This window comes from Salmo salar, chromosome 12 (assembly GCF_965601325.2).
Source record: "Salmo salar chromosome 12, fSalSal1, whole genome shotgun sequence".
NCBI classification, from domain to species: domain Eukaryota; kingdom Metazoa; phylum Chordata; class Actinopteri; order Salmoniformes; family Salmonidae; genus Salmo; species Salmo salar.
In genome coordinates this window covers 92,411,723-92,432,531 of record NC_138302.1, presented here as the reverse complement: position 1 = coordinate 92,432,531, position 20,809 = coordinate 92,411,723, and the positions used below count along the sequence as shown (strand labels likewise).

General features: G+C 40.8%; 2 protein-coding genes across 3 annotated transcripts; both read left to right on the top strand.

Annotated features, from left to right (window-relative positions):
* Positions 1-3,247: 3,247 nt before the first annotated feature.
* On the top strand, positions 3,248-13,336 carry LOC106566032 (large ribosomal subunit protein P2). Of its 2 annotated transcripts, XM_014133839.3 has the most exons (5): positions 3,248-3,374; positions 9,990-10,113; positions 10,258-10,306; positions 12,604-12,696; positions 12,896-13,336. In XM_014133839.3, the coding sequence occupies exons 2-5, from the start codon at positions 9,991-9,993 to the stop codon at positions 12,970-12,972; spliced, it is 342 nt and encodes a 113-aa protein (XP_013989314.1). In that variant the 5' UTR covers positions 3,248-3,374; position 9,990; the 3' UTR covers positions 12,973-13,336. The 2 variants fall into 2 exon arrangements, with proteins under 2 accessions (XP_013989314.1, XP_082815550.1); XM_082959424.1 differs by lacking the exon at positions 3,248-3,374 and having other exon boundaries at positions 9,988-10,113.
* A 264-nt stretch (positions 13,337-13,600) lies between these two features.
* On the top strand, positions 13,601-20,700 carry LOC106566033 (uncharacterized). The gene is made up of 5 exons (XM_014133840.3): positions 13,601-16,955; positions 17,207-17,485; positions 18,193-18,316; positions 18,683-18,793; positions 19,243-20,700. Exons 1-5 carry the CDS (start codon positions 16,643-16,645, stop codon positions 19,808-19,810), a joined length of 1,395 nt encoding a protein of 464 aa, XP_013989315.3. The 5' UTR covers positions 13,601-16,642; the 3' UTR covers positions 19,811-20,700.
* Positions 20,701-20,809: the final 109 nt, after the last annotated feature.

The following is a 20,809-nucleotide window of genomic DNA, read 5'->3' as shown; positions in this document are numbered from 1 at the left end:
TTTTCTTACCCAACTTTTAACCTAAATCCAATGAAATGGCAAAAAAAATTGTTGATTTCACGTTGAATTCACATTAGTTGAAAACTCAACCAAATGTAAATCAAAACTAAACGTTCATCTGATGTCTGTGCCTAGTGGGTAGCTAGCTAGCAGTATCTGTGCTATTGTCTTGAAGCTAAAATGTAATGAGTGTACGGACAAGAAAATAAACTCTTTAACTGTCCAACATGGTTTTGAATTGTTGCATTATTCAATGGTGTAATGTGGTCTGGTTGCCTTACTCATTCAAGAGTGTTATATGATGAAAAGTTGCTTTCATAGTTAAACAGTTTGTTAAAAGCATGCTTACTGGCTAGTGGCTATACTGGGATATTTACAATAAATTTGAGCTGTGGAGCAAAAATGTGTGTCATGAAACCCCCAACCTTCTCTCGGCATGTGACATTCCTTTGATAATGGAAAAGTTCAAGTTAAAGCTGCAATAAGTACATTTTTGCTCGACCCAACCAAATATGTGTTATAGATCTGCCATTCTCATTGAAAGCAAGCATAAGAAGAGGTAGATCTGTTCTAGGTGCCCAATTTCCCTGTCTTAAGTTTCGTTTTTGCGTCTTACTTTCGGTTTTGTAAAGCAGCTTCAAACAGTTGAAAATACAATATTTTTGGTTATGGAAAATATATTTCACAGTGGTTTAGATAGTACAATGATTCTCTACACTATACTTGCTTGTTTTGTCACAAACTGGAATTAAGCGAACTATTAGAATTTTAGCAACCTGAAAATGGAGGAACGATTTCTGCATAGGTCATCTTCAATGTACATATTATGTGAATTGAAATCTCGTAGCGTTGCCTCTTCTTCAATTCTCTTCAATCTGAATAGTCTCTTAATCAGTGATGTAGTGGTAAACTCTGATCGCTGGTTGCGGTAAAAAAAAGTAATGCTGCCTATACTTTTAATAATTTTTCCGCAAAAGGTGGGTAAACTGTCAAGCAAAAAAAAAGTGGATAAAATACGTTTACTTCCATTTACCCTCCACTACACCACTGTTTTTAATCTCTTATATCTTCTTAATGAGGTGTCCTGACCTCACTAATCAGCCTAGAAATTTCTGCCCTACAGCCAGTCCAACACAAGCTGTCCCTGGAAATGCTTGAGCTCTGACAGAGAGAAAACAAGACAGTATAATGCATGGGTGAGATCATAATTGATTCTAGTTGAAAAATAACCATTCAAAGGATAAACAAAAAATAAGCCAGACAACAACAGAAGAGGTGACAATGGAAGCTAAGCTATCAGAGATCCGAGAGTGCTGATTGACAGACTGGATACCAATCTTTAGCAAGGACACTTAAGCAGTATTGATGCTGTAAAACTATAATCTCCAGACGCTCTGCATTTCTCTCCGTCCCTCATTGTTCTTCAGTTTTCTGACCATTGAAATCTCAAAAACCTGAAATCCTAAACTAGAGGATTTAGGGTGATTCATAGAATCTCCTGATAGAGGAAGTCTTAAGAGAGATGGCACAGGGAGACGGGGTTGCTGAAGATGAGAGGGAGATGGTGGCCGAGAAACCGTTGGGGGGGGGGGGTGTGACCGAAGAGGAGGCTGCCTTGCTACAGGCCTTGTGGTGGGGGGGGGGGGGGTGACGACCGGGGAGGCCGATGCTGCCTTGTAACACTTAATCCGCTATGCCGAGACCCGCAACGCCGTGCCCAGGGATCAGAAGACCTGCCAGGAGAAGATTACCTACTACACTTACTGCTGCTTTCTTGTCTTCCTCATCACATCTGTCATCTTCTCCCTCTTTCTGCTGTTTGGGGAGTTTATTAACAAAACGTGGTGATGTCAAACTGGCATAATATTAAGGTGTTTTTGTTCAACTTTGCCACATACCTGTTCACCCAGGAGGAAAGGAAGGAGATGATTGAACTGTAGGCCAATTGGACAGTATGACAACGACAAAGATGCCTAGCACATCCTCATGATCACCCGAGGATCACCACACCAGAGATTATTATTTGTCAGTAGGCTACTTTGCTTTGACAGAAATCTTTGAAATGTGATAAATTGTTCTGTCTGTTTGGAAATCCTGTTTTCATTAGTTTCTGATTGTGCGAAATCAACTAGATGTAATCTGAAGTCCAAGATTGTCAATTATTCAATAAACTAAACTGTGCGTATTGGTTATTATTCTTGGTTATTATTCTGCGGCATAGTTTATGTTTGATAGACTCTTTTTTGAGTGGCGGTTCTAGACCATTTCAACTGGGGGGGGGGGGGGGGGGGGGGGGGGCAAGCTGGGGCCAGTTGTACTGTTAGAGGGGCCAGTTACATTAGACGTTATTGTTGTCATATCGTTTTCTTCACTGCATTGCAGGCAAAATACCATGTTCATAATGCAGATGTGTGTGGTACGATACTGTTGTGTTCCGCCTAAAGCTGTCCCTCTAGAAAATGTGTGGGTTAAATTAGTGATCCGCGTTGCCACTGTCTAATAACTGATGTAAAAAAAAGGATAGCAAAAATTTGTTATGTAAAAATTATTTCATACTCCAAATTTAGGGGGGCCACAAGGGGGTCCAAATATATCCAACCGCTAGTGGATATAAGTTTCCCATACCAGAAATGGACTATTCTGGATATGTACCGGTGCCAGTTTCACCAGAGAGGAAGAGGTGAAGCGAGAGGGTTTACTCTACACAATATCTGTTCATGAAAATAACACTATGAAGTGAGGATTTTTTTATGAGGATCAATGAAAAGGGTCGAATTTGTTCAACAACAAAAAAATGTAATTGCTACATAGGTTTATTTGATTGAATAGACGTTTCAAAATGGTTAGGCTGTTACGTATTCACTGATATAAGTGGGCTCTCATTGGCTAGAATGGTCCCATCTGCTCTGGCCTTCGACCGCCTGCCTTCCATCTTTAAATACATGTATTTCCATTGTTAGAGTGGTCACTCGATTATCTTGTCGATTTATTAGATATTCTTTGGTTTCATACGAAACTAGCCTACCCCTAGTCTGAATCACACATTACAAATAATCATTTAATTTCGTCATGGCTTGACTTATTACTGGACAAAATGTGCTGCTGCTGAAAATCATGTTCATAAAAACAAGTTTTAGTCCTAGTTATGTCGCGAAGAAATTGAATTAAGAAACTATTTACCGTGGTAATGTATTCATACATACCGACACTTCATTCGTCAGGCGCATCTCGTCCAAGCTGATTTTTTTGGACCAGGCGTGATGATGGACCAATAATATCTGGGCACTGCAAATTACTCTATCTTCCGGTGACGACCCTCTTTCTCTTCCGGAAGATTCAGCGTGACCGACGTTTCGTGTCTGTATAGACTTAAAGTAAGTTAAACTATTTAATACGTGTTAGACCATCAAAACGGCTTCAGTATTATAGTTCAGATGTTTTAATGTGCAAGTATATGATCAGAATCCATTCTGTACAACCAACTGCTCTTAAACGCAAGTAAAACTAAATGCATGCTATGCAATCGATCACTGCCCGCACGTCCAGCATCACAACTCTGGACGGCTCTGACTTAGAATACGTGGACAACTACAAATACCTGGGTGTCTGTTTGGACTCAACTCTCCTTCCAGACTCACATTAAGGGCATCTCCAATCCAAAATTAAATCTAGAATCGGCTTCCTATATCGCAACAAAGCATCCTTCACTCATGCTGCCAAAAATACCCTCGTAAAACTGACTATCCTACCGATCCTTGACTTCGGTGATGTCATCTATAAAATAGCCTCCAACACTCTACTCAACAAACTGGATGCAGTCTATCACAGTGCCATCCGTTTTGTCACCAAAGCCCCATACACTACCCACCACTGCGACCTGTATGCTCTCGTTGGTTGGCCCTCGCTTCATATTCGTCGCCAAACCCACTGGCTCCAGGTCATCTACAAGACCCTGCTAGGTAAAGTTCCCCCTTATCTCAGCTCGCTGGTCACCATAGCAGCACCCACCCGTAGCACGCACTCCAGCAGGTATATCTCACTGGTCACCCCAAAGCCAATTCCTCCTTTGGTCGTCTTTCCTTCCAGTTCTCTGCTGCCAATGACTGGAACGAACTGCAAAAATCACTGAAGCTGGAGACTCGTATCTCCCTCACTAGCTTTAAGCACCAGCTGTCAGAGCAGCTGTCAGATCACTGCACCTGTATACAGCCCATCTGTAAACAGCCCATCTATCTACCTACCTCATCCCCATACTGTATTTATTTCTCTTGCTCCTTTGCACCCCAGTATCTCTACTTGCACATTCATCTTCTGCACATCTACCATTCCAGTGTTTTAATTGCTATATTGTAATTACTTCGCCACCATGGCCTATTTATTGCCTTAATTTACCTCATTTGCACTCACTGTATAGACTTTTTGTTTTCTTTTGTTCTACTGTATTATTGACTGTTTTGTTTATTCCATGTGTAACTCCGTGTTGTTGTATGTGTCGAATTGCTATGCTTTATCTTGGCCAGGTCGCAGTTGCAAATGAGAACTTGTTCTCAACTAGCCTTCCTGGTTAAATAAAAGTGAAATGAAATGTTCCACGTTAACAAAAAAAGGCGCGTGCAAGTTTTGCTAGCTTTATGGAAGCTAATGTCAGCGTTTGCTAGCTCACATGACACCATTGCATGAGCACCAATAATTATATGGAAATGGTCACAAGAAAGCCAGTGTTGTTTTTAAACTTTTTTTTATATGTTCATTATTTTATCATTGTAACGTTCCGTTGAGGGGGAGAGTGAATGTTACGACACAAACGCACATGAAATTAACGTTTTTTTTGTTGTTGTGATAACTGGTTCATTGCATCCCAGTTTCTTAATATTACCATCTGTCCCAACTGTTTGCCGTAGTTTTGAAGTAATTGTGGAAAAAACAGATCTTATTTTAGGGCATTTTTCACCCTGCCAGCTTCTATTAGTTCTATTGAGCACCGTGGCACCAACTCGCCTTCCGAACATTCTATTCCCAGCCCATTGTTCTACTTCACAAAACGTTCCCACATTAAACTCATAGGCTTACCTCAAGTAACTTATTATCAACAAGGCTAGTTGGTGAGCAAGTTCACTGTTCGCCTGGGTACACGTTGTTGTGACCTCCTTCAGAAAAAGGTGTAAACCTAAACAAACCGCAAGTCCCTGAACGAAGTTTCAAGATGTGGCCAATTTAAACAGCCAGAATACTTTTTTTATTTATTTAGAAAACCAAAAAAAATTAATGTTTTGTTGTTTCTAAATGGCTGCTGGATAATTTGATATGTGTCAAAATGTGTTCATTAGTAGGCATCAAATGGAGCAAATGCTGGGCAGGTTCACAGAGTTGCAAACCAAATGGATAGGTCTAGCTCATTGATTTGCAGATCTGACACTGTTGCTACCTCAGATTATGGCCACAGGGAGGAGCAAGAGAGCTATAAACAATACAGTTTTTTACCTTAAAAACCCTAACCCTAGGTATAACCTACTTAGCCCTAGTCATTATCCGAGGTGCCTACATTCCAGCACAGGCGAGACAAACAGGAAGGCCTCTATGGGGTAATGCTTGGTGTTAATCATTCGCATGTGGAAAGCAATGCAGAGACAAACGGAGGGGGAAAAAGAGAGGGAGAAGAGGTCTACGAGAGTTAGGGAAGAAGAGGGTGAGCTTGAGTCTGATAAAAGGGGAGATGGTTTGTCAAAGAAGAGTGGTACAAAGTGTAAGCAGAGGGAGCTGAAGACAGGAGGAGAAATGGAAGTGAATGAGGGTGAAGTATTGGCGGTGGTAGGTGCAGTAAAGTCATCGGAGACTGAGGTATGCACCGAGGATCAGGATAAAGAAGAGTCTGTGACAGTAGGAGTGAAGTTTATGGACAAAGTGGACTCCTGCCTTTTAGCTGATCCATTTGGGGTTTCACGGGTGGGTGAAAAAAAGAGTGGTCATGTGGAATTGGTGAGGGTAACCAGAAGTGGTCTAGTGATAATTGTTTGTGTTTCTGTTGGGCAGAGGAAGAATGTGCTCAAAGTAAAACGAATGGGAAAGTGAAACGTTTCGTTCTCAAGAAAAAGGCACTAATGAAAGGAGTGATAACTGGGGTGCGGTAGATATAAACGTTGAGGTCAAAGATTCCCGGTGTATGTGATGCTTGTCGTTTGATGCTACGCAGACAAGGTGGCGAGAGTGGGGAAACAGAAGTCATTGTTCTTTTGAGTTTTGATGTTGTCTTTGCCTGACAAAGTGAAGTTATCCTGTATGAGCGTATGTGCCGAATACATTAAGATGTTACAGGTGTCAAGCTTATGGGCATGTGGCAGCAGTGTGTAGAAGGGAGGTTCCAAGGTGTGAGAAATGTGCAGAAGGGCAAGAGACAAAGGAATGTGTAATATTTGGGAAAGTAGTGGAATGTGTTAATTGTAGGGGTGCCCATGGAGCTGGGGATCAGAAATGTCCTGTGCGGGAGGCAGGTTGAGGTTTCCAGGGTTAGAGTAGAGCAGAAGTTGTCATGTGCCTAGGCAGTGAAGAAAGTAGAGGAAGATGGGTTAAGGGAGAGGAGTGGTGAGAGTAGTAGAGATATACCAGTACAGAGGGAAATGCCAAAAAGTGAAATAAGTTTCAGTAAGATTGGATTTTTAGTATTTATAGCGATGGTTATTAATTGTACTGCAGGGATGGATCAGAAGTCTCAGAGAATTGAGGTTGTGGTGCCAGTTGCAGAGGTATGTGGGTGTGCAAGACGACCACAGAAGTTACAGGATGTGTTAAGTGGTGATGGCATGAGGTAGGAATAAATATGTTTAATTAGTGGCGTAGAGGGGTGTTTTATTTTATATAATTTTGAAGTTGGTGAGTATAGTGTTAGATGGTATTTATTTAGTAAATGTTTCTATTTCAAGTAAAGTATAAGGGAGTTGTACTCCAGTCTAGTAGGTGGCGGTAATGCAACAAATTGGATGCCAGCCGCCGTTAAACCTCATAGGTTATTCTTCTATTTTAGCCTTAACCCTTAGTATAACCTATTTTAGCCTTTAACCCTAACCCTATGTATAACCTTTAACCCTAATCCTAGGTATAACCTTTAACCCTAACCCTTGCTATAACCTATTTTAGCCTTTAACCCTAACCCTAATTCTTGGGTAGGGTAGCCTATACTTTTGAAAAACTATTTTTGTAATAATATTATGTTAGTAAATACCATTACTGTACAAAATAGCATTTTTAGTGTTATGTTTTTAATCAAAACCAATGCAAGCGTTTTGCTATTTTTGTATTTTTCAAATGTGGTTTGAACTGTGTGTGACTTAGTAACCTATATGTGAATTTCCAGCAATTGGCTGGGATAGGTGGGGCAGGTTTGAGACTGATCTCACGAATTAATAAGAAAAATACTTTATTTCTTAGCTGCTTCACCAATGTCTTTATGTGAATTAATAACTTTTAATTGCTAAATATTTCCAATATATGGCAGCATAAGACATAAGACCATGAAGCATCAATTATAGGCTGTAGCAGCAGTATAATTGACATAAAATAGCATGCAACGAAAGACTATATGTCCCATGATTTTCTAAAATGGTCACTCATTACTTTACAGGTTGCTATTTATCTCGTATTAGGCCTGTGTTGCTTTTGGGGAGCAAAACAATAGTGACTACAGCAGGTATTGAACCCTGGATAAATAATCACAAGACAGGTGCGCTAACATCAACCCTAGTAGACATGTATTACACTAACAGAGCTTTTTATAGCATATTATGAGTAAACATCCTAGAATAGAAAAGACGAGTGTTTCTTCCAGCTCGTCAATAAATTACATCATGCAACCCTTGCGGTTAGCAAATTTACCTCAACATGCCCCTCGATTGCGCGAGAAGTCAGAGTGCTCGCTGCTGCCTAGCGCACAAGCTTTTGGCAGGACTTTGTTGAATTGGCTACTTTTGCGAGAAGGCAGAGCGGGTCGATGCTGGTTGATGAATTTGACAGTGAATGTACTAGGGAAAATACGTTTTGTTGACCAGAGGTGACTGAATTAATGTTCAGCCTTATTGCTAAAAGTTATAGTAATGAAGTATATTTTCAAAACATGAGAATAAAAACAAGTAGTAATAACATTAATCATTATATTACTTCACAGTAATCTGTTAAATGCATGTTCAGTCCTTCCTCTTGCGTTAGAAGTGTGGAAAGGGACAGGAAAAAAGCACTCGCAGGAGTTTTCTTGTGAAGGGAGTATCCAGGGAGAACGAATCTTCTGAAATTTCATTTATGGTCTTATGCTGCCTTCTATTGGAATTATTTAGCCACTGCGGTAGTAATGAATAAATTGTATATCCTTACCAAACTAGTAATTACTCAGAATTGCAAAATATAACATTTTCTAGTTCATTTTATCACTTACATTTTTTTTACATTTTACAACCATAACTATTTAAACCATAGCAATGAAACTGACGAACACTATACATTTACTTATATAAAAAAAACTTTATTTAGATGGGCGACATCTGCAAAAGTAACACCCCCTTAACATATAAACAGAGACACTAAAATGTGCTTTTTATATATATAATAAATCTGGTAGCTCTCAAAAGAGCCTTTTTTTTTGCTGAGCAGTTTGTTTTCTTGCTCAAGAGTACATCGACAGATTAACCTAGTCTGTTCGAATCTCCGAACTAGCCACCTTTCGGTTACTGCCCAACGCTCTTAACCACTAAGATTACAAACCACAAAATGTTAAACACAAAAAGGCAAATGGTAGTAGATAAATGGTAAACTGTTTAAGTAAGTAGGGGTATGTATGTATATTTTGCCAAATTTCTCAGTGTGTGTATATATATTTTTTTCGAGTCCGACACCATTTTAATCAGGAGAATCTCCTTTGTATTGATGTAAGATTGGGCAGTGAGCTCTGCGGTCATCAAACACTAGCCTTTCAAATATCAGAAATTACACATTACTGTTGGAACTCTGAGGACGCTCTATTGTTTCCCTATGGGAAATTCTACACAGACATGTCTGTATTTCCCCAAATATCTCAATGTGTGTATTTACATTTTTTTCAAGTTGGACACCATTTTTTAATCAGGAGAATCTCCTCTTTGTAATGATGTAAGGCTGGGCAGCGAGCTCGGTTGTCTTCAAATGCTAGCCCCAAAATACTTTTTGCCCTTGGAATCCTGAGCTCCACCCATTGTTTTCCTATGGAGAGGCATGCCGGTCTATTTCGCCAAATATCTCACAATGTGTATATTTAGATTTTCAGGTTGGATACCATTTTAATCAGGAGAATCTCCTCTTTGTAATTATGTAAGTCCGGGCAGCGAGCTCGGTTGTCATCGATCACTAGAAAATAAATAGTCAGAAGCCACTGTTGTCTCAATTCATTTTTTGTTCATTATTTTATCGTTAACGTTCAATTTTGTAGGACCGTTAAAGGGGGGGGGGAAAGTGAATGTTACAATGACACAAACACATTGTGTAGCTCACTGAGATATTGACCTTGGCCTGCACCAAACCTGAAGTCTGGCAGAACAGTAGTATTCCTTTTGGCAACGACCACATTTTCTTGATATGGGAAAATAAAATTTTTGCGTTTAGTGACGCTGTTGGGATTAATCTGTCAATCTATACAAAAAAGAAACCTTGTTGGATTATAAGATATCAAGAACAGTAAACACCTGGTATGTGTTTTTTCTTAGCTCCCTTTTGTTCACAGAATAGCATGGGATTTACGTTTTAGACACGGTAAAGTTTAGAATCAACAATACTTGAAGTTGAGGTAATTGTAACGAAATTATACATGTAAAAAACTATATATTTATGAAATAATCATAGTCGTTAACTAATTTGGCTACTCCTATCCTAATATAGACCTGGATAGTATGAATATCCACAGAGTGCATTTCAAGTAGGCCAATATATAATAATCCAAATTGTTTTTTCCCCCTTCTCCATCCTCCTGCTTGCAGAATGCGTTACGTGTCCGCTTACCTACTGGCTGTGCTTGGTGGCAACACCAGCCCCTCCTCCAAGGATATCAAGACCATTTTGGGGAGTGTAGGAATCGAGGCCGAAGATGAGCGCCTAGACAAGGTATGCCTCCATTTAGGGCGATGCTGTCTTGTATTTTGAGAAGATGAACTGAGTTACTTTTGTGTACTTCGACGCTATTGCAGGACAGAGGCCTTGGTTTACATAGTAACTGGTGATAATAAGAACCTGAATTTGTCTCCACAGGTTGTCAATGAATTGAATGGAAAAGACATCAATGAAGTCATGAACTCTGGTGAGGCCTTATGTCTTTTTTTTGACTCATGAATTCATACATAATTATGCCAGATTTACACTATATGGCCAACCCAAACGGTACTGTTGGCTGTTCTGTATTATGTCATGTTTCACGGTTTGTGTAGACCCCAGGAAGAGTAGCTGCTGCTTTTGCAACAGCTAATGGGGATTAGAGGTCGACCGATTATGATTTTAACGCCGATACCGATTATTGGAGGACCCCAAAAAAAACGGCGATACCGATTAATCGCCCAATTTTTTTATTTATATGTAATAATCACAATTACAACAATACTGAATGAACACTTATTTTAACTTAATATAATACATCAATAAAATCAAATAAATAATGTAACATGTTAAATTTGGTTTAAATAATGCAAAAACAAAGTGTTGGAGAAGAAAGTAAAAGTGCAATATGTGCCATGTAAGAAAGCTAACGTTTAAGTTCCTTGCTCAGAACATGTGAACATATGAAAGCTGGTGGTTCCTTTTAACATGAGTCTTCAATATTCCCAGGTAAGAAGTTTTAGGTTGTAGTTATTATAGGACTATTTCTCTCTATACGATTTGTATTTCATATACTTTTGACTATTGGATGTTCTTATAGGCACTTTAGTATTGCCAGTGTAACAGTATAGCTTCCGTCACTCTCCTCGCCCCTACCTGGGCTCGAACCAGGAACACATCGACAACAGCCACCCTCGAAGCAGCGTTACCCATGCAGAGCAAGGGAAACAACTACTCCAAGTCTCAGAGCGAGTGACGTTTGAAACGCTATTAGCGAGCACCCGGCTAACTAGCTAGCCATTTCACATCGGTTACACCAGCCTAATCTTGGGAGTTGATAGGCTTGAAGTCATAAACAGCGCAATGTTTGAAGAGCTGCTGGCGAAACGCACGAAAGTGCTGTTTGAATAAATGCTTACGAGCCTGCTGCTGCCTACCACTGCTCAGTCAGACTGCTCTATCAAATCATAGACTTAATTATAACATAATAACACACAGAAATACGAGCTTTGGGTCATTAATATGGTCGAATCCGGAAACAATCATCTCGAAAACAAAACGTTTTTCCTTTCAGTGAAATACGGAACCGTTCCGTATTTTATCTAACGGGTGGCATCCCTAAGTCTAAATATTCCTGTTACATTGCACAACCTTCAATGTTATGTCATAATTACGTAAAATTCTGGCAAATTAGTTGGCAACGAGCCAGGCGGCCCAAACTGTTGCATATACCCTGACTCTGCGTGCAATGAACGCAAAAGAAGTGACACAATTTCACCTGGTTAATATTGCCTGCTAACCTTGATTTCTTTTAGCTAAATATGCAGGTTTAAAAATATATACTTCTGTGTATTGATTTTAAGAAAGGCATTGATGTTTATGGTTAGGTACAGTCGTGCGACGATAGTGCTTTTTTTGCAAATGCGCTTTTGTTAAATCATCCCCCGTTTGGCGAAGTCGGCTGTCTTTGTTAGGAAGAAATAGTCTTCACAGTTTGCAACGAGCCAGGCGGCCCAAACTGCTGCATATACCCTGACTCTATTGCAAGAGAAGTGACACATTTTCCCTTGTTAAAAGAAATTCATGTTAGCAGGCAATATTAACTAAATATGCAGGTTTAAAAATATATACTTGTGTATTGATTTTAAGAAAGGCATTGATGTTTATGGTTGGAGCAACGTGTACCTAAGCGATTATATGCAACGCAGGACAGGCTAGATAAACTAGTAATATCATCAACCATGTGTAGTTAACTAGTGATTATGATTGATTGATTGTTTTTTATAAGGTAAGTTTAATGCTAGCTAGCAACTTACCATGGCTTCTTACTGCATTCGCGTAACATGTACGCTCCTCGTGGAGTGCAATGTAAAGCAGGTGGTTAGAGCGTTGGACTAGTTAACCGTAAGGTTGCAAGATTGAATCCCCGAGCTGACAAGGTAAAAATCTGTCGTTTTGCCCCTGAACAAGGCAGTTAACCCACCGTTCCTAGGCCGTCATTGAAAATAAGAATGTGTTCTTAACTGACTTGCCTAGTTAAATAAAGGTGTAAAAAAAACAAAACAATTGAAATCGGCCCTAATTTATTGGCCATTCCGATTAATCGGTCGACCTCTAATGGGGATCCTAATAAAATACCAAAATGACCAGTACAGCTTGGTTTGGCACCATCGTGTGAATCAGACTTTGGTCTGTAGATTGCATATAGGTGCAAATGTTGTCAAATTACCAGTCACTGTACAATCTAAATGGCCTGTCAATTAATTACTCCTTTGCTCTTTGCAGGTCTCTCTAAATTGGCCTCCGTGCCAGCAGGTGGTGCTGTGGCGGCTCCTGCTGCTGCTGGGTCTGCTGCAGCTGGAGTTTCTCCTACTGCTGGTAAGCCATCATAGTAGGGAGTCATTCATTTCAATGGACTGAAACGCGTTTATTTGAAATGAATTGCATGAGAAGACACATTGAGGAAAACGCTTGATATTTTAAATGCACTTTGATTATGTATTTCTGGAAATTGTCAATGTGTTTTGGGGATAGGCTCCCAAATACGAAACTAACCTATGTTTGTGTGTCTGTGCAGCGGAAGAGAAAAAGGAGGAGAAAGAGGAATCTGAAGAGGGATCTGATGATGACATGGGATTTGGACTCTTTGATTAATCTTCCTTCCGTTAGAGGTTGAAAAACCAATAATAAGATGGAAATGGTTAGAAGAAAGCCACTGTTGTCTTCATTTTTTTTTTATATGTTATTTTATCATTAACGTTCAATTTTGTAGGACCGTTAAAGGGGGGGGAAGTGAATGTTACAATGACACAAACACATTGTGTAGCTCACTGAGATATTGACCTTGGCCTGCGCCAAACCTGAAGTCTGGCAGAACAGTAGTATTCCTTTTGGCAACGACCACATTTTCTTGATATGGGAAAAGGTATTTTGCGTGTAATGACGCTGTTGGGATTAATTTGTCGATCTATGCTAAAAAAGAAACCTTGTTGGATTATAAAATATCAAGAACCGTAAACACCTGGTATGTTTACATTTTTTTCTTAGCTCCCTTTTATTCACAGAATAGCATGGGATTTCCGTTTTAGACACGGTAAAGTTTAGAATCAACAATACTTGATGTAATTGTAATGACTATTGTGTGTGCTTTTTGAGGTAGTCTCAACTACGTGTTTATTTGGACAGTGAAGCTAGACCTTTTCATTTGGCTTTATACTCCAGCGTTTTGGATTTGAGATCAAATGTTTGAGGTGACAGAACATTATATTTGAGGGTGTTTTCATACCTCTGTTTTAGCATTTGGAAATGAAAGCACTTTGTGTAAATGGGGGCGGCAGGTAGCCTAGTGGTTAGAGCGTTGGACTAGCAACCGGAAGGTTGCAAGATCAAATCCCAGAGCTTATAAGGTAAAGATCTGTTGTTATGCCCCTGCCTAGGCTGTCATTGAAAATAAGAATTTGTTCTTAACTGACATGTCTAGTTAAATAAAGCTACAAAATATATATATATATAGTCCCCCCCCCCCCCCCATTTGAAGGTGTCAAGTATTTGGATGAATTTACACTGAACAAAAATATAAACGCAAGAAGTCATTAGCTGAAATAAAGAATCCCAGCCATTTTCCATATGCACAAAAGCTTCTCTCATTCTGTGCACAAATTAGTTTACATCCGTTAGTGAGCATTTCTCTTTTGCCAAGATAATCCATCCACATGGAAGGTGTGGCAGCATGATCATTGCACAGGTGCACCTTGTGCTGGGGACAATACAAGGCCACTTTAAAATGTGCAGTTTTGTCACACAAAACAATGCCACAGTGGTCTCAAGTTTCCAGGGAGTGTGCAATTAGCATGCTGACTGCAGGAATGTCCACCTGAGCTGTTGCCAGAGAATCTAATGTTAATTTCTCTACCATAAACTCCTTCTCAAGTCGTTTTAGACACAAACCATGTGGAACCACGCCAGCCCAGAACCTCCACATCCGGCTTCACTTGCGGGATCGTCTGAGGGGAGTTGGGGGGGCACAACAATCTGAAACACAACTAAAACAAAGTGGAAATGCATCCAACAAGTTTGTAGAGTCACAAGCTTGATATAGTCGATGCATACTAAACTTTTGACTAAATTGAATAAACTAAGTTCATTTTTCTAAATACTTACGACAACTTAAATGTGGGGAATTGATTTTTAATGTTAAAACCGATGTATGAAAATATCCTCAAATAAAAGGTGACATTCTTTGCTGTCGCCTCATAACATTTGATCTCAAATCCAAAATTCTGGGTTATAGAGCCATATTAAAGGTTTTACTTCACTGTCCAAATAAATATGTAGAGAAGTGTATCTGCTTCACCTAGCTAGTAGAAGATATTTTGTTTACTCATTTCCTATCGCTACCCCAAAACAAAAAAATACTTTTGGTCATGTAGCGTATGTGGACACCTGCTCGTCAAACATCTCTTTCCAAATTCATGGTCATTAATATGGAGTTGGTCCCTGCTTTGCTGCTATAACAGCCTCCACTCTTCTGGGAAGGCTTTCCACTAGATGTTGGAATATTGCTGTGGGGACTTGCTTCCAATCAGCCACTAGAGCACTAGTCAGGTCGGGAACTGATGTTGGGCAATTAGGCCTGGCTGGCGGTTAGTGTTACAATTCATCCCAAAGGTGTTCGATGGGGTTGATGTCAGGGCTCTGTGCTGGCCAGTCAAGTTCTTCCACACCGATCTCATCAAACCATTTCTGTATGGACCTTGCTTTGTGCACGGGGGGGCATTGTCATGCTGAAACAGGAAAGGGCCTTCCCCAAACTGTTGCCACAAAGTTGGAAGCACAGAATTGTCTAGAATGTTATCGTATGTTGTTGCGTTAAGATTTCCCTTCACTGGAACAAAGGGGCTTACCCCGAACCATGAAAAACAGCCCCAGACCATTATTCCTCCTCCACCAAACTTTACAGTTGGCACTATGCATTGGGGCAGGTAGCGTTCTCCTGACATCTGCCAAACCCAGATTCGTCTGTCGGATTGCCAGATGGTGAAGCGTGATTCATCACTCCAGAGTCCAATGGCGGCGAGCTTTACACCACTCCAGCCGACACTTGGCATTGCGCATGGTGTTCTTAGGCTTGTGTGCGGCCATCAAAACCCATTTCATGAAGCTTGGAAAGGTGGCATCCTGTGATTGTGCCACGTTGAAAGTCACTAAACTCTTCAGTAAGGCCATTCTACTGCCAATATTTGTCTATGGCGGCGTGCTCGATTTTATACACCTGTTAGCAACTGGTGTGGCTGAAATAGCCGAATCCAGTAATTTGAAGGAGTGTCCACATTTGTGTATATATAGTGTATTTGGACTCAAATGTCACTTATACGTACTTGACCTGTTTGCTTGTGAAACTACTACTCTAACACGGAGCCCAAACTGGCTGCGAGCGTGCGCTATCGTGCATGAATTTATTTAGTCCCCCCACACCAAACACGATCATGACACGCAGGTTAAAATATCAAAACAAACTCTGAACCAATGACATTAATTTGGGGACAGGTCGAAAAGCATTGAACATGTATGGCAATTTAGCTAGTTAGCTTGCACTTGCTAGCTAATTTGTCCTAGTTAGCTAGCTTTCTGTTGCTAGCTAATTTGTTCTGGGATGTAAATATTGAGTTGTTATTTTACCTGAAATGCACAAGGTCCTCCACTCCGACAATTAATCCACACATAAAACGGCCAACCGAATCATTTCTAGTCATCTCTCCTCCTTCCAGGCTTTTTCATTCTTGAACTTATATGGTGATTGGCATCTACACTTTGATAGTATTACCACGACAACCAGCAAAACAGTTCGTCTTTCAATCACCCACGTGGGTATAACCAATGAGGAGATGGTACGTGGATACCTGCTTCTATAAACCAATGAGGAGATGGGAGAGGCAGGACTTTCAGCGCGATCTGTGTCAGAAATAGGAATGACTTCTATTTTAGCCCTTGGCATCGCAGACGCTTGCGAGCAGTGTGGGTGCAATAACTGAATAACATGGATTTCTAAATTTATTTTGCGATGCTCGCGCACGCGACGTGTCCGGTCTGGTCAGCATGTTTTAACTCTGCTTGGTGTGCTGCATACAGCTCCATGCAGATCAAGTCCCCATCTGACTCCTGTATTCCACCTGTGTTATATTTTGCTGTATTTGGCATCTTTAACAATATCTAAGGGGGACGAGAAATGTTCTACTGCCATTCATGACACAGCAGTGACATCTTGTGGATAAATTGAATACAATATTTCATTTCGTACACATTTTCTCTCAGAAGGTGGTTGAAAATGGCATCTTTACAGACAATGCCACTTCCAAAAAAAAATTACCCCAGAATATCTACTCAAAGGTTAAAAAGTAAATACATAAATATGAAACTGTTGCCAGGGAATTTCAAGTCATGGTGTCCACTAAAAATAGTTTCACCTTGCAACATTGCAGTCTGGCAGTCCGAACAGTGCCTGGTCAAACGTCCCTGTCCAGTGTCCACTCCACACTGTGCTGGTTGGGGGAGGAACTCGACCCAATTTCCCCTGCTCCTACTTCTCTCCTTGTGCCTGTATCTATCTCTCTGGAAAATGAAATATGCTAATAACAGAGGCAAGTGTTACCCTTTAACTGCATGCATGACACAATAAAAGTGTGAATAGCTTTTTTTCTTAACTAGTTTTTTGCTTTGAAATGTTTAGATACACTATACAAGCTTTGTGGACGGGATCCCTTTGTTTTGAAGACAAATGACCTCATCGCTCTATGTAATGAGATTCATAGTGGACTGATGATAGCTGTAGTTATTACAATGTATAAATAGACCAGAGTCAAAAGTTCAACCAAATGAAAATGTGTTGCAGATATGAAGCACCCTCTAGTAAGGATGAGAAACGTTCATTCCCAGTCCTCTCTGGGGAGTGACACCGACTCGCAGCCTGTCCTGAAATTAGAGGAGGAGGAGGTAACACTAGAGGAGGAGAAAGAGAGGGAAGAGGAGAAAAAAGGGGACGTATTGACGGACTCAGAGCTGGATCCAGAGTTGCCTGAGGAGTATTCCCATGGCCTGGAGGACCTGAGGTGGAACCTGAGCTCTCTAGAGAAGGCTGTATATCTCAGCCTGCCACCGTGGGTCCAGAGAGGTATGCATGACGACACCACCCACACCACATCACCATGTCATGCCACTGCTGTGTTGTTAGTGGGCATTTAGCCACAACTTCAGCTGTCCCTTAACTATGAAGCCATGCCCAGATGGGTGAGACAATTATAAACGTTGCTCAATAGTAAAACACAAAACATTTATCTCTCACATTCAAGTGTTGTTTTATGGTTTCTTCACCTTTGACAGCCAAGACTGTTAAAATATCATTATAACGTTATGTTTTATTTGACAGAGATTCACCATTGAGACCAGGGTCTCTTTCGCAAGGGAGCCCTGCACATACAATTCATAGACAAAATCAAATCAAAATCAGATAGGACAAAAACAAACTAAAATATAGCTCAACAAACAATCAAGAAAAACAGCCACATTCCTCAGCAAATAGTTCCCCAATCAATATTTTAAATTGCCCGAGCAACATCAGAGCGTCTAATTGCAGTGTACTTTAGGATTTACCTAATTTGGGGGAGATCTGAGGAACCTCGAGAGTTAACCAACCCTGTGAGTGGGTTTGGTATGTAATGTTTTTTTTATACTATAACAACAAAGTTAGGTAAGTTGGAAGCTTGTGTAGTAGGGCTTTGTAAACAAAAAGGAGTAATTAATTGATCTTCGGCACTTTCATGGAAACCAGCCAACCTTTTGACACAGTTGTGGTTGTCCTTCTTTTGTCTACTGTTTCAGCATTGCTGTGCAACCTCATGGCTAAATGTGGTGTAAACAACTCATTCTTCCCAGCCCGTCTGCTGTCCTACCTGCTGCTGCCCTACATACTGCCAGCCTCTATCTTTCTCCATGTCAACTACAGGTGATGCTCAATACTAGCGTCTATACAAACAACCATATTGAATTTATCAAAAGAACAAAGAAAACAAGTCACATTACCCCACGGACTATAAAATGTCCATCAATCAAAACATGATAGCCTAGTTACTATGACTAACACCATTAAAATAAGCATAATTATGGAAACTTCCATAGACAATTCAGACATGTCTGGCGATTTCCAAGGGTAAACTTATCTGTGAACTGATAGTGTTTACAGTACACATACTGTAACTATGGCTCTTTCTGTCATGCTTGTGTTCATACCATATTACCATTTGTACATTTGTGTCTATGTTTTTTTTTTTGTTGCTTCAACTTGTGTGTACATGGACTTTACATCCCCCAGGGTGCTGTGTTGGCTCCGCCAAGTCCCAGGGAAGTGGCTGTGGCCGGGTGTCGAAATGGCTGTGCCATTCCTTCTAAAGCTCTCTCACCCCAGGAAGAACCTCATGCACAGGTGAGACGTGACTATCAGATCGTATCAGCTGTAAGTCAGCGATCCCAGTTACTGGAAATCATGTGCCACACAAACACCATGGTGTTATTGGCAAGAGCATCCCAATCAGGTTAGAATTGGTTGAGTCACCATTTGTTATTTCAACATACTTTCTGGTTAACGTATGATATCAACGTGGTTAGTGAATTATATTTCAATAGATTTTCTTGTCAGATTAATCCTGACATCAACAAACTTGACTACAGGGTTTCTAGGTGTGGTTCATTTTAAACTGTGGGCAATTATGTATCAATCAAAATTGAATGTTGATCTGCCATTGCCCGGTGGTAGCTCCTGTCTGTCAGACATGTTTGTTTTAATCTCTCTTCTACCAAGTACATTTCCATAACACTTTCTGTCAGGCTAGTGCAGCCAGTGCTGTTTTACACTCTGTTTTGTGATGCTTTTAGGTTGTGGCCCTCTGGTCCTGTCAAATTTTGGCCTGGTGTTCCTGCCAGGTTGTGGCCCTGCAATCCTGTCAGGTTGTGGCCCTGCAATCCTGTCAGGTTGTGGCCCTGCAATCCTGTCAGGTTGTGGCCCCTACGCTTTCTGGCATCTGCCAAAGAAACACATACACAGTTTAAGAGTGCAGAGGATCCTCCTCCACAGCAGCGCCGTCGCTCCGTCCTGCGGTTCCAGCTGTCCACCACCAGCACCCATTACACAACCGAGACCCCCAACACCCCAACCGAGAGCCACCCTGACCCCCTGGGCTTCTGCCTCCTCTTCAACCTGGAACTAGCGATGGACAACCAGCCCAATCAGCCCAACAACCAGTCTCTACTCCACCATAGCGAGAGGCTGCTGCCACTGGAGTATGGCCCCTGCATAAAGGAAGAGGCCCTGGCCTCCCCACACATCTCCTACATGGGGGTGGAGGAAGAGGAGGAGAGGATCTCTCAGGGAGGGGATGAGGTGGAGGAAGGGTTAGCTCTCCTCCGCAGCCTTCCTGTGGAGTGTGCCAATACTGGCTACTAATGTTGGCTGACTTTAGGGTCAGGAGTTTTTCCCTGATCGGGTCACATGGTTAGCAATGTGATTTTCTCAGCAAATGAATAGCAGACTTAAGTCTGCCTGTATCCAATTCACAACTAGTTTGTACTTTGAAGTATAATGTATGTTGAACCAGATTAGTGAAGTCAACTCTCATGTGCCGCATGAGGTAGTAAGCACAAAAGCTCTCTTTCTGCTACGTTCTTCCATTCTCACTCCAGGATGCACAATGACTGGAAGGAATGATGATTAGGGTAGAGTCCCTCTTAGTCACGTCACATAGTCAAAACAATTGCCTCATGTCCCTTATCAGCTGACTTCCAGGTAAAGTAGTAGGTATTACCTTATCAGCCGACTTCCAGGTAAGGTAGTACTTATATTGTATTAAATTTACGTATTTTAAGAAATTGTATATGCAGCGCTTGAAAGAGACACTGGTCTCAATGGCGACTCCCTGATTAAATAAAGGTAAATAATGTCCACAGGACATGTATTGTACCTCAACTAGTTTAATCAGATTACTTTCAGGTATTTGATCGCGGGTATTGTTCATCAAGTGAGTGACAGTCCTATGAGTGGGGGGCTACCTGGCAGAGATGAAAATATCATCTTGAACAGAAAACTCCATTCACCCACTGGTGGTAGGAATTTACAGCCTTGGGCATAAGAAAGGCGGCAAATAGCAAGCAGGACATTTTTTCCTATCTGGTTATTATCAGTGTTTGATAGGATCCTAATAAACACCATTATTTTGTTAGCTGAATAGTAATACCTTTAGATTGAGACAACGTTAAGCCTTTTCTCCTTGACCAACTGTTTTGCTGAGGTTGAGTGGAACTTAGTTCATTTAAATAAAAGTAGTTGACAAATGAAAAGGCTCTGGCTTTCTCTTTCTTACTCAAAGCTCTGGCAGTTTCAAGAATTCAGCTCTCTTTCTCTCAGAGGACAGTTTGGCCATTATCTAAACTAAGTCAAATGTTGATA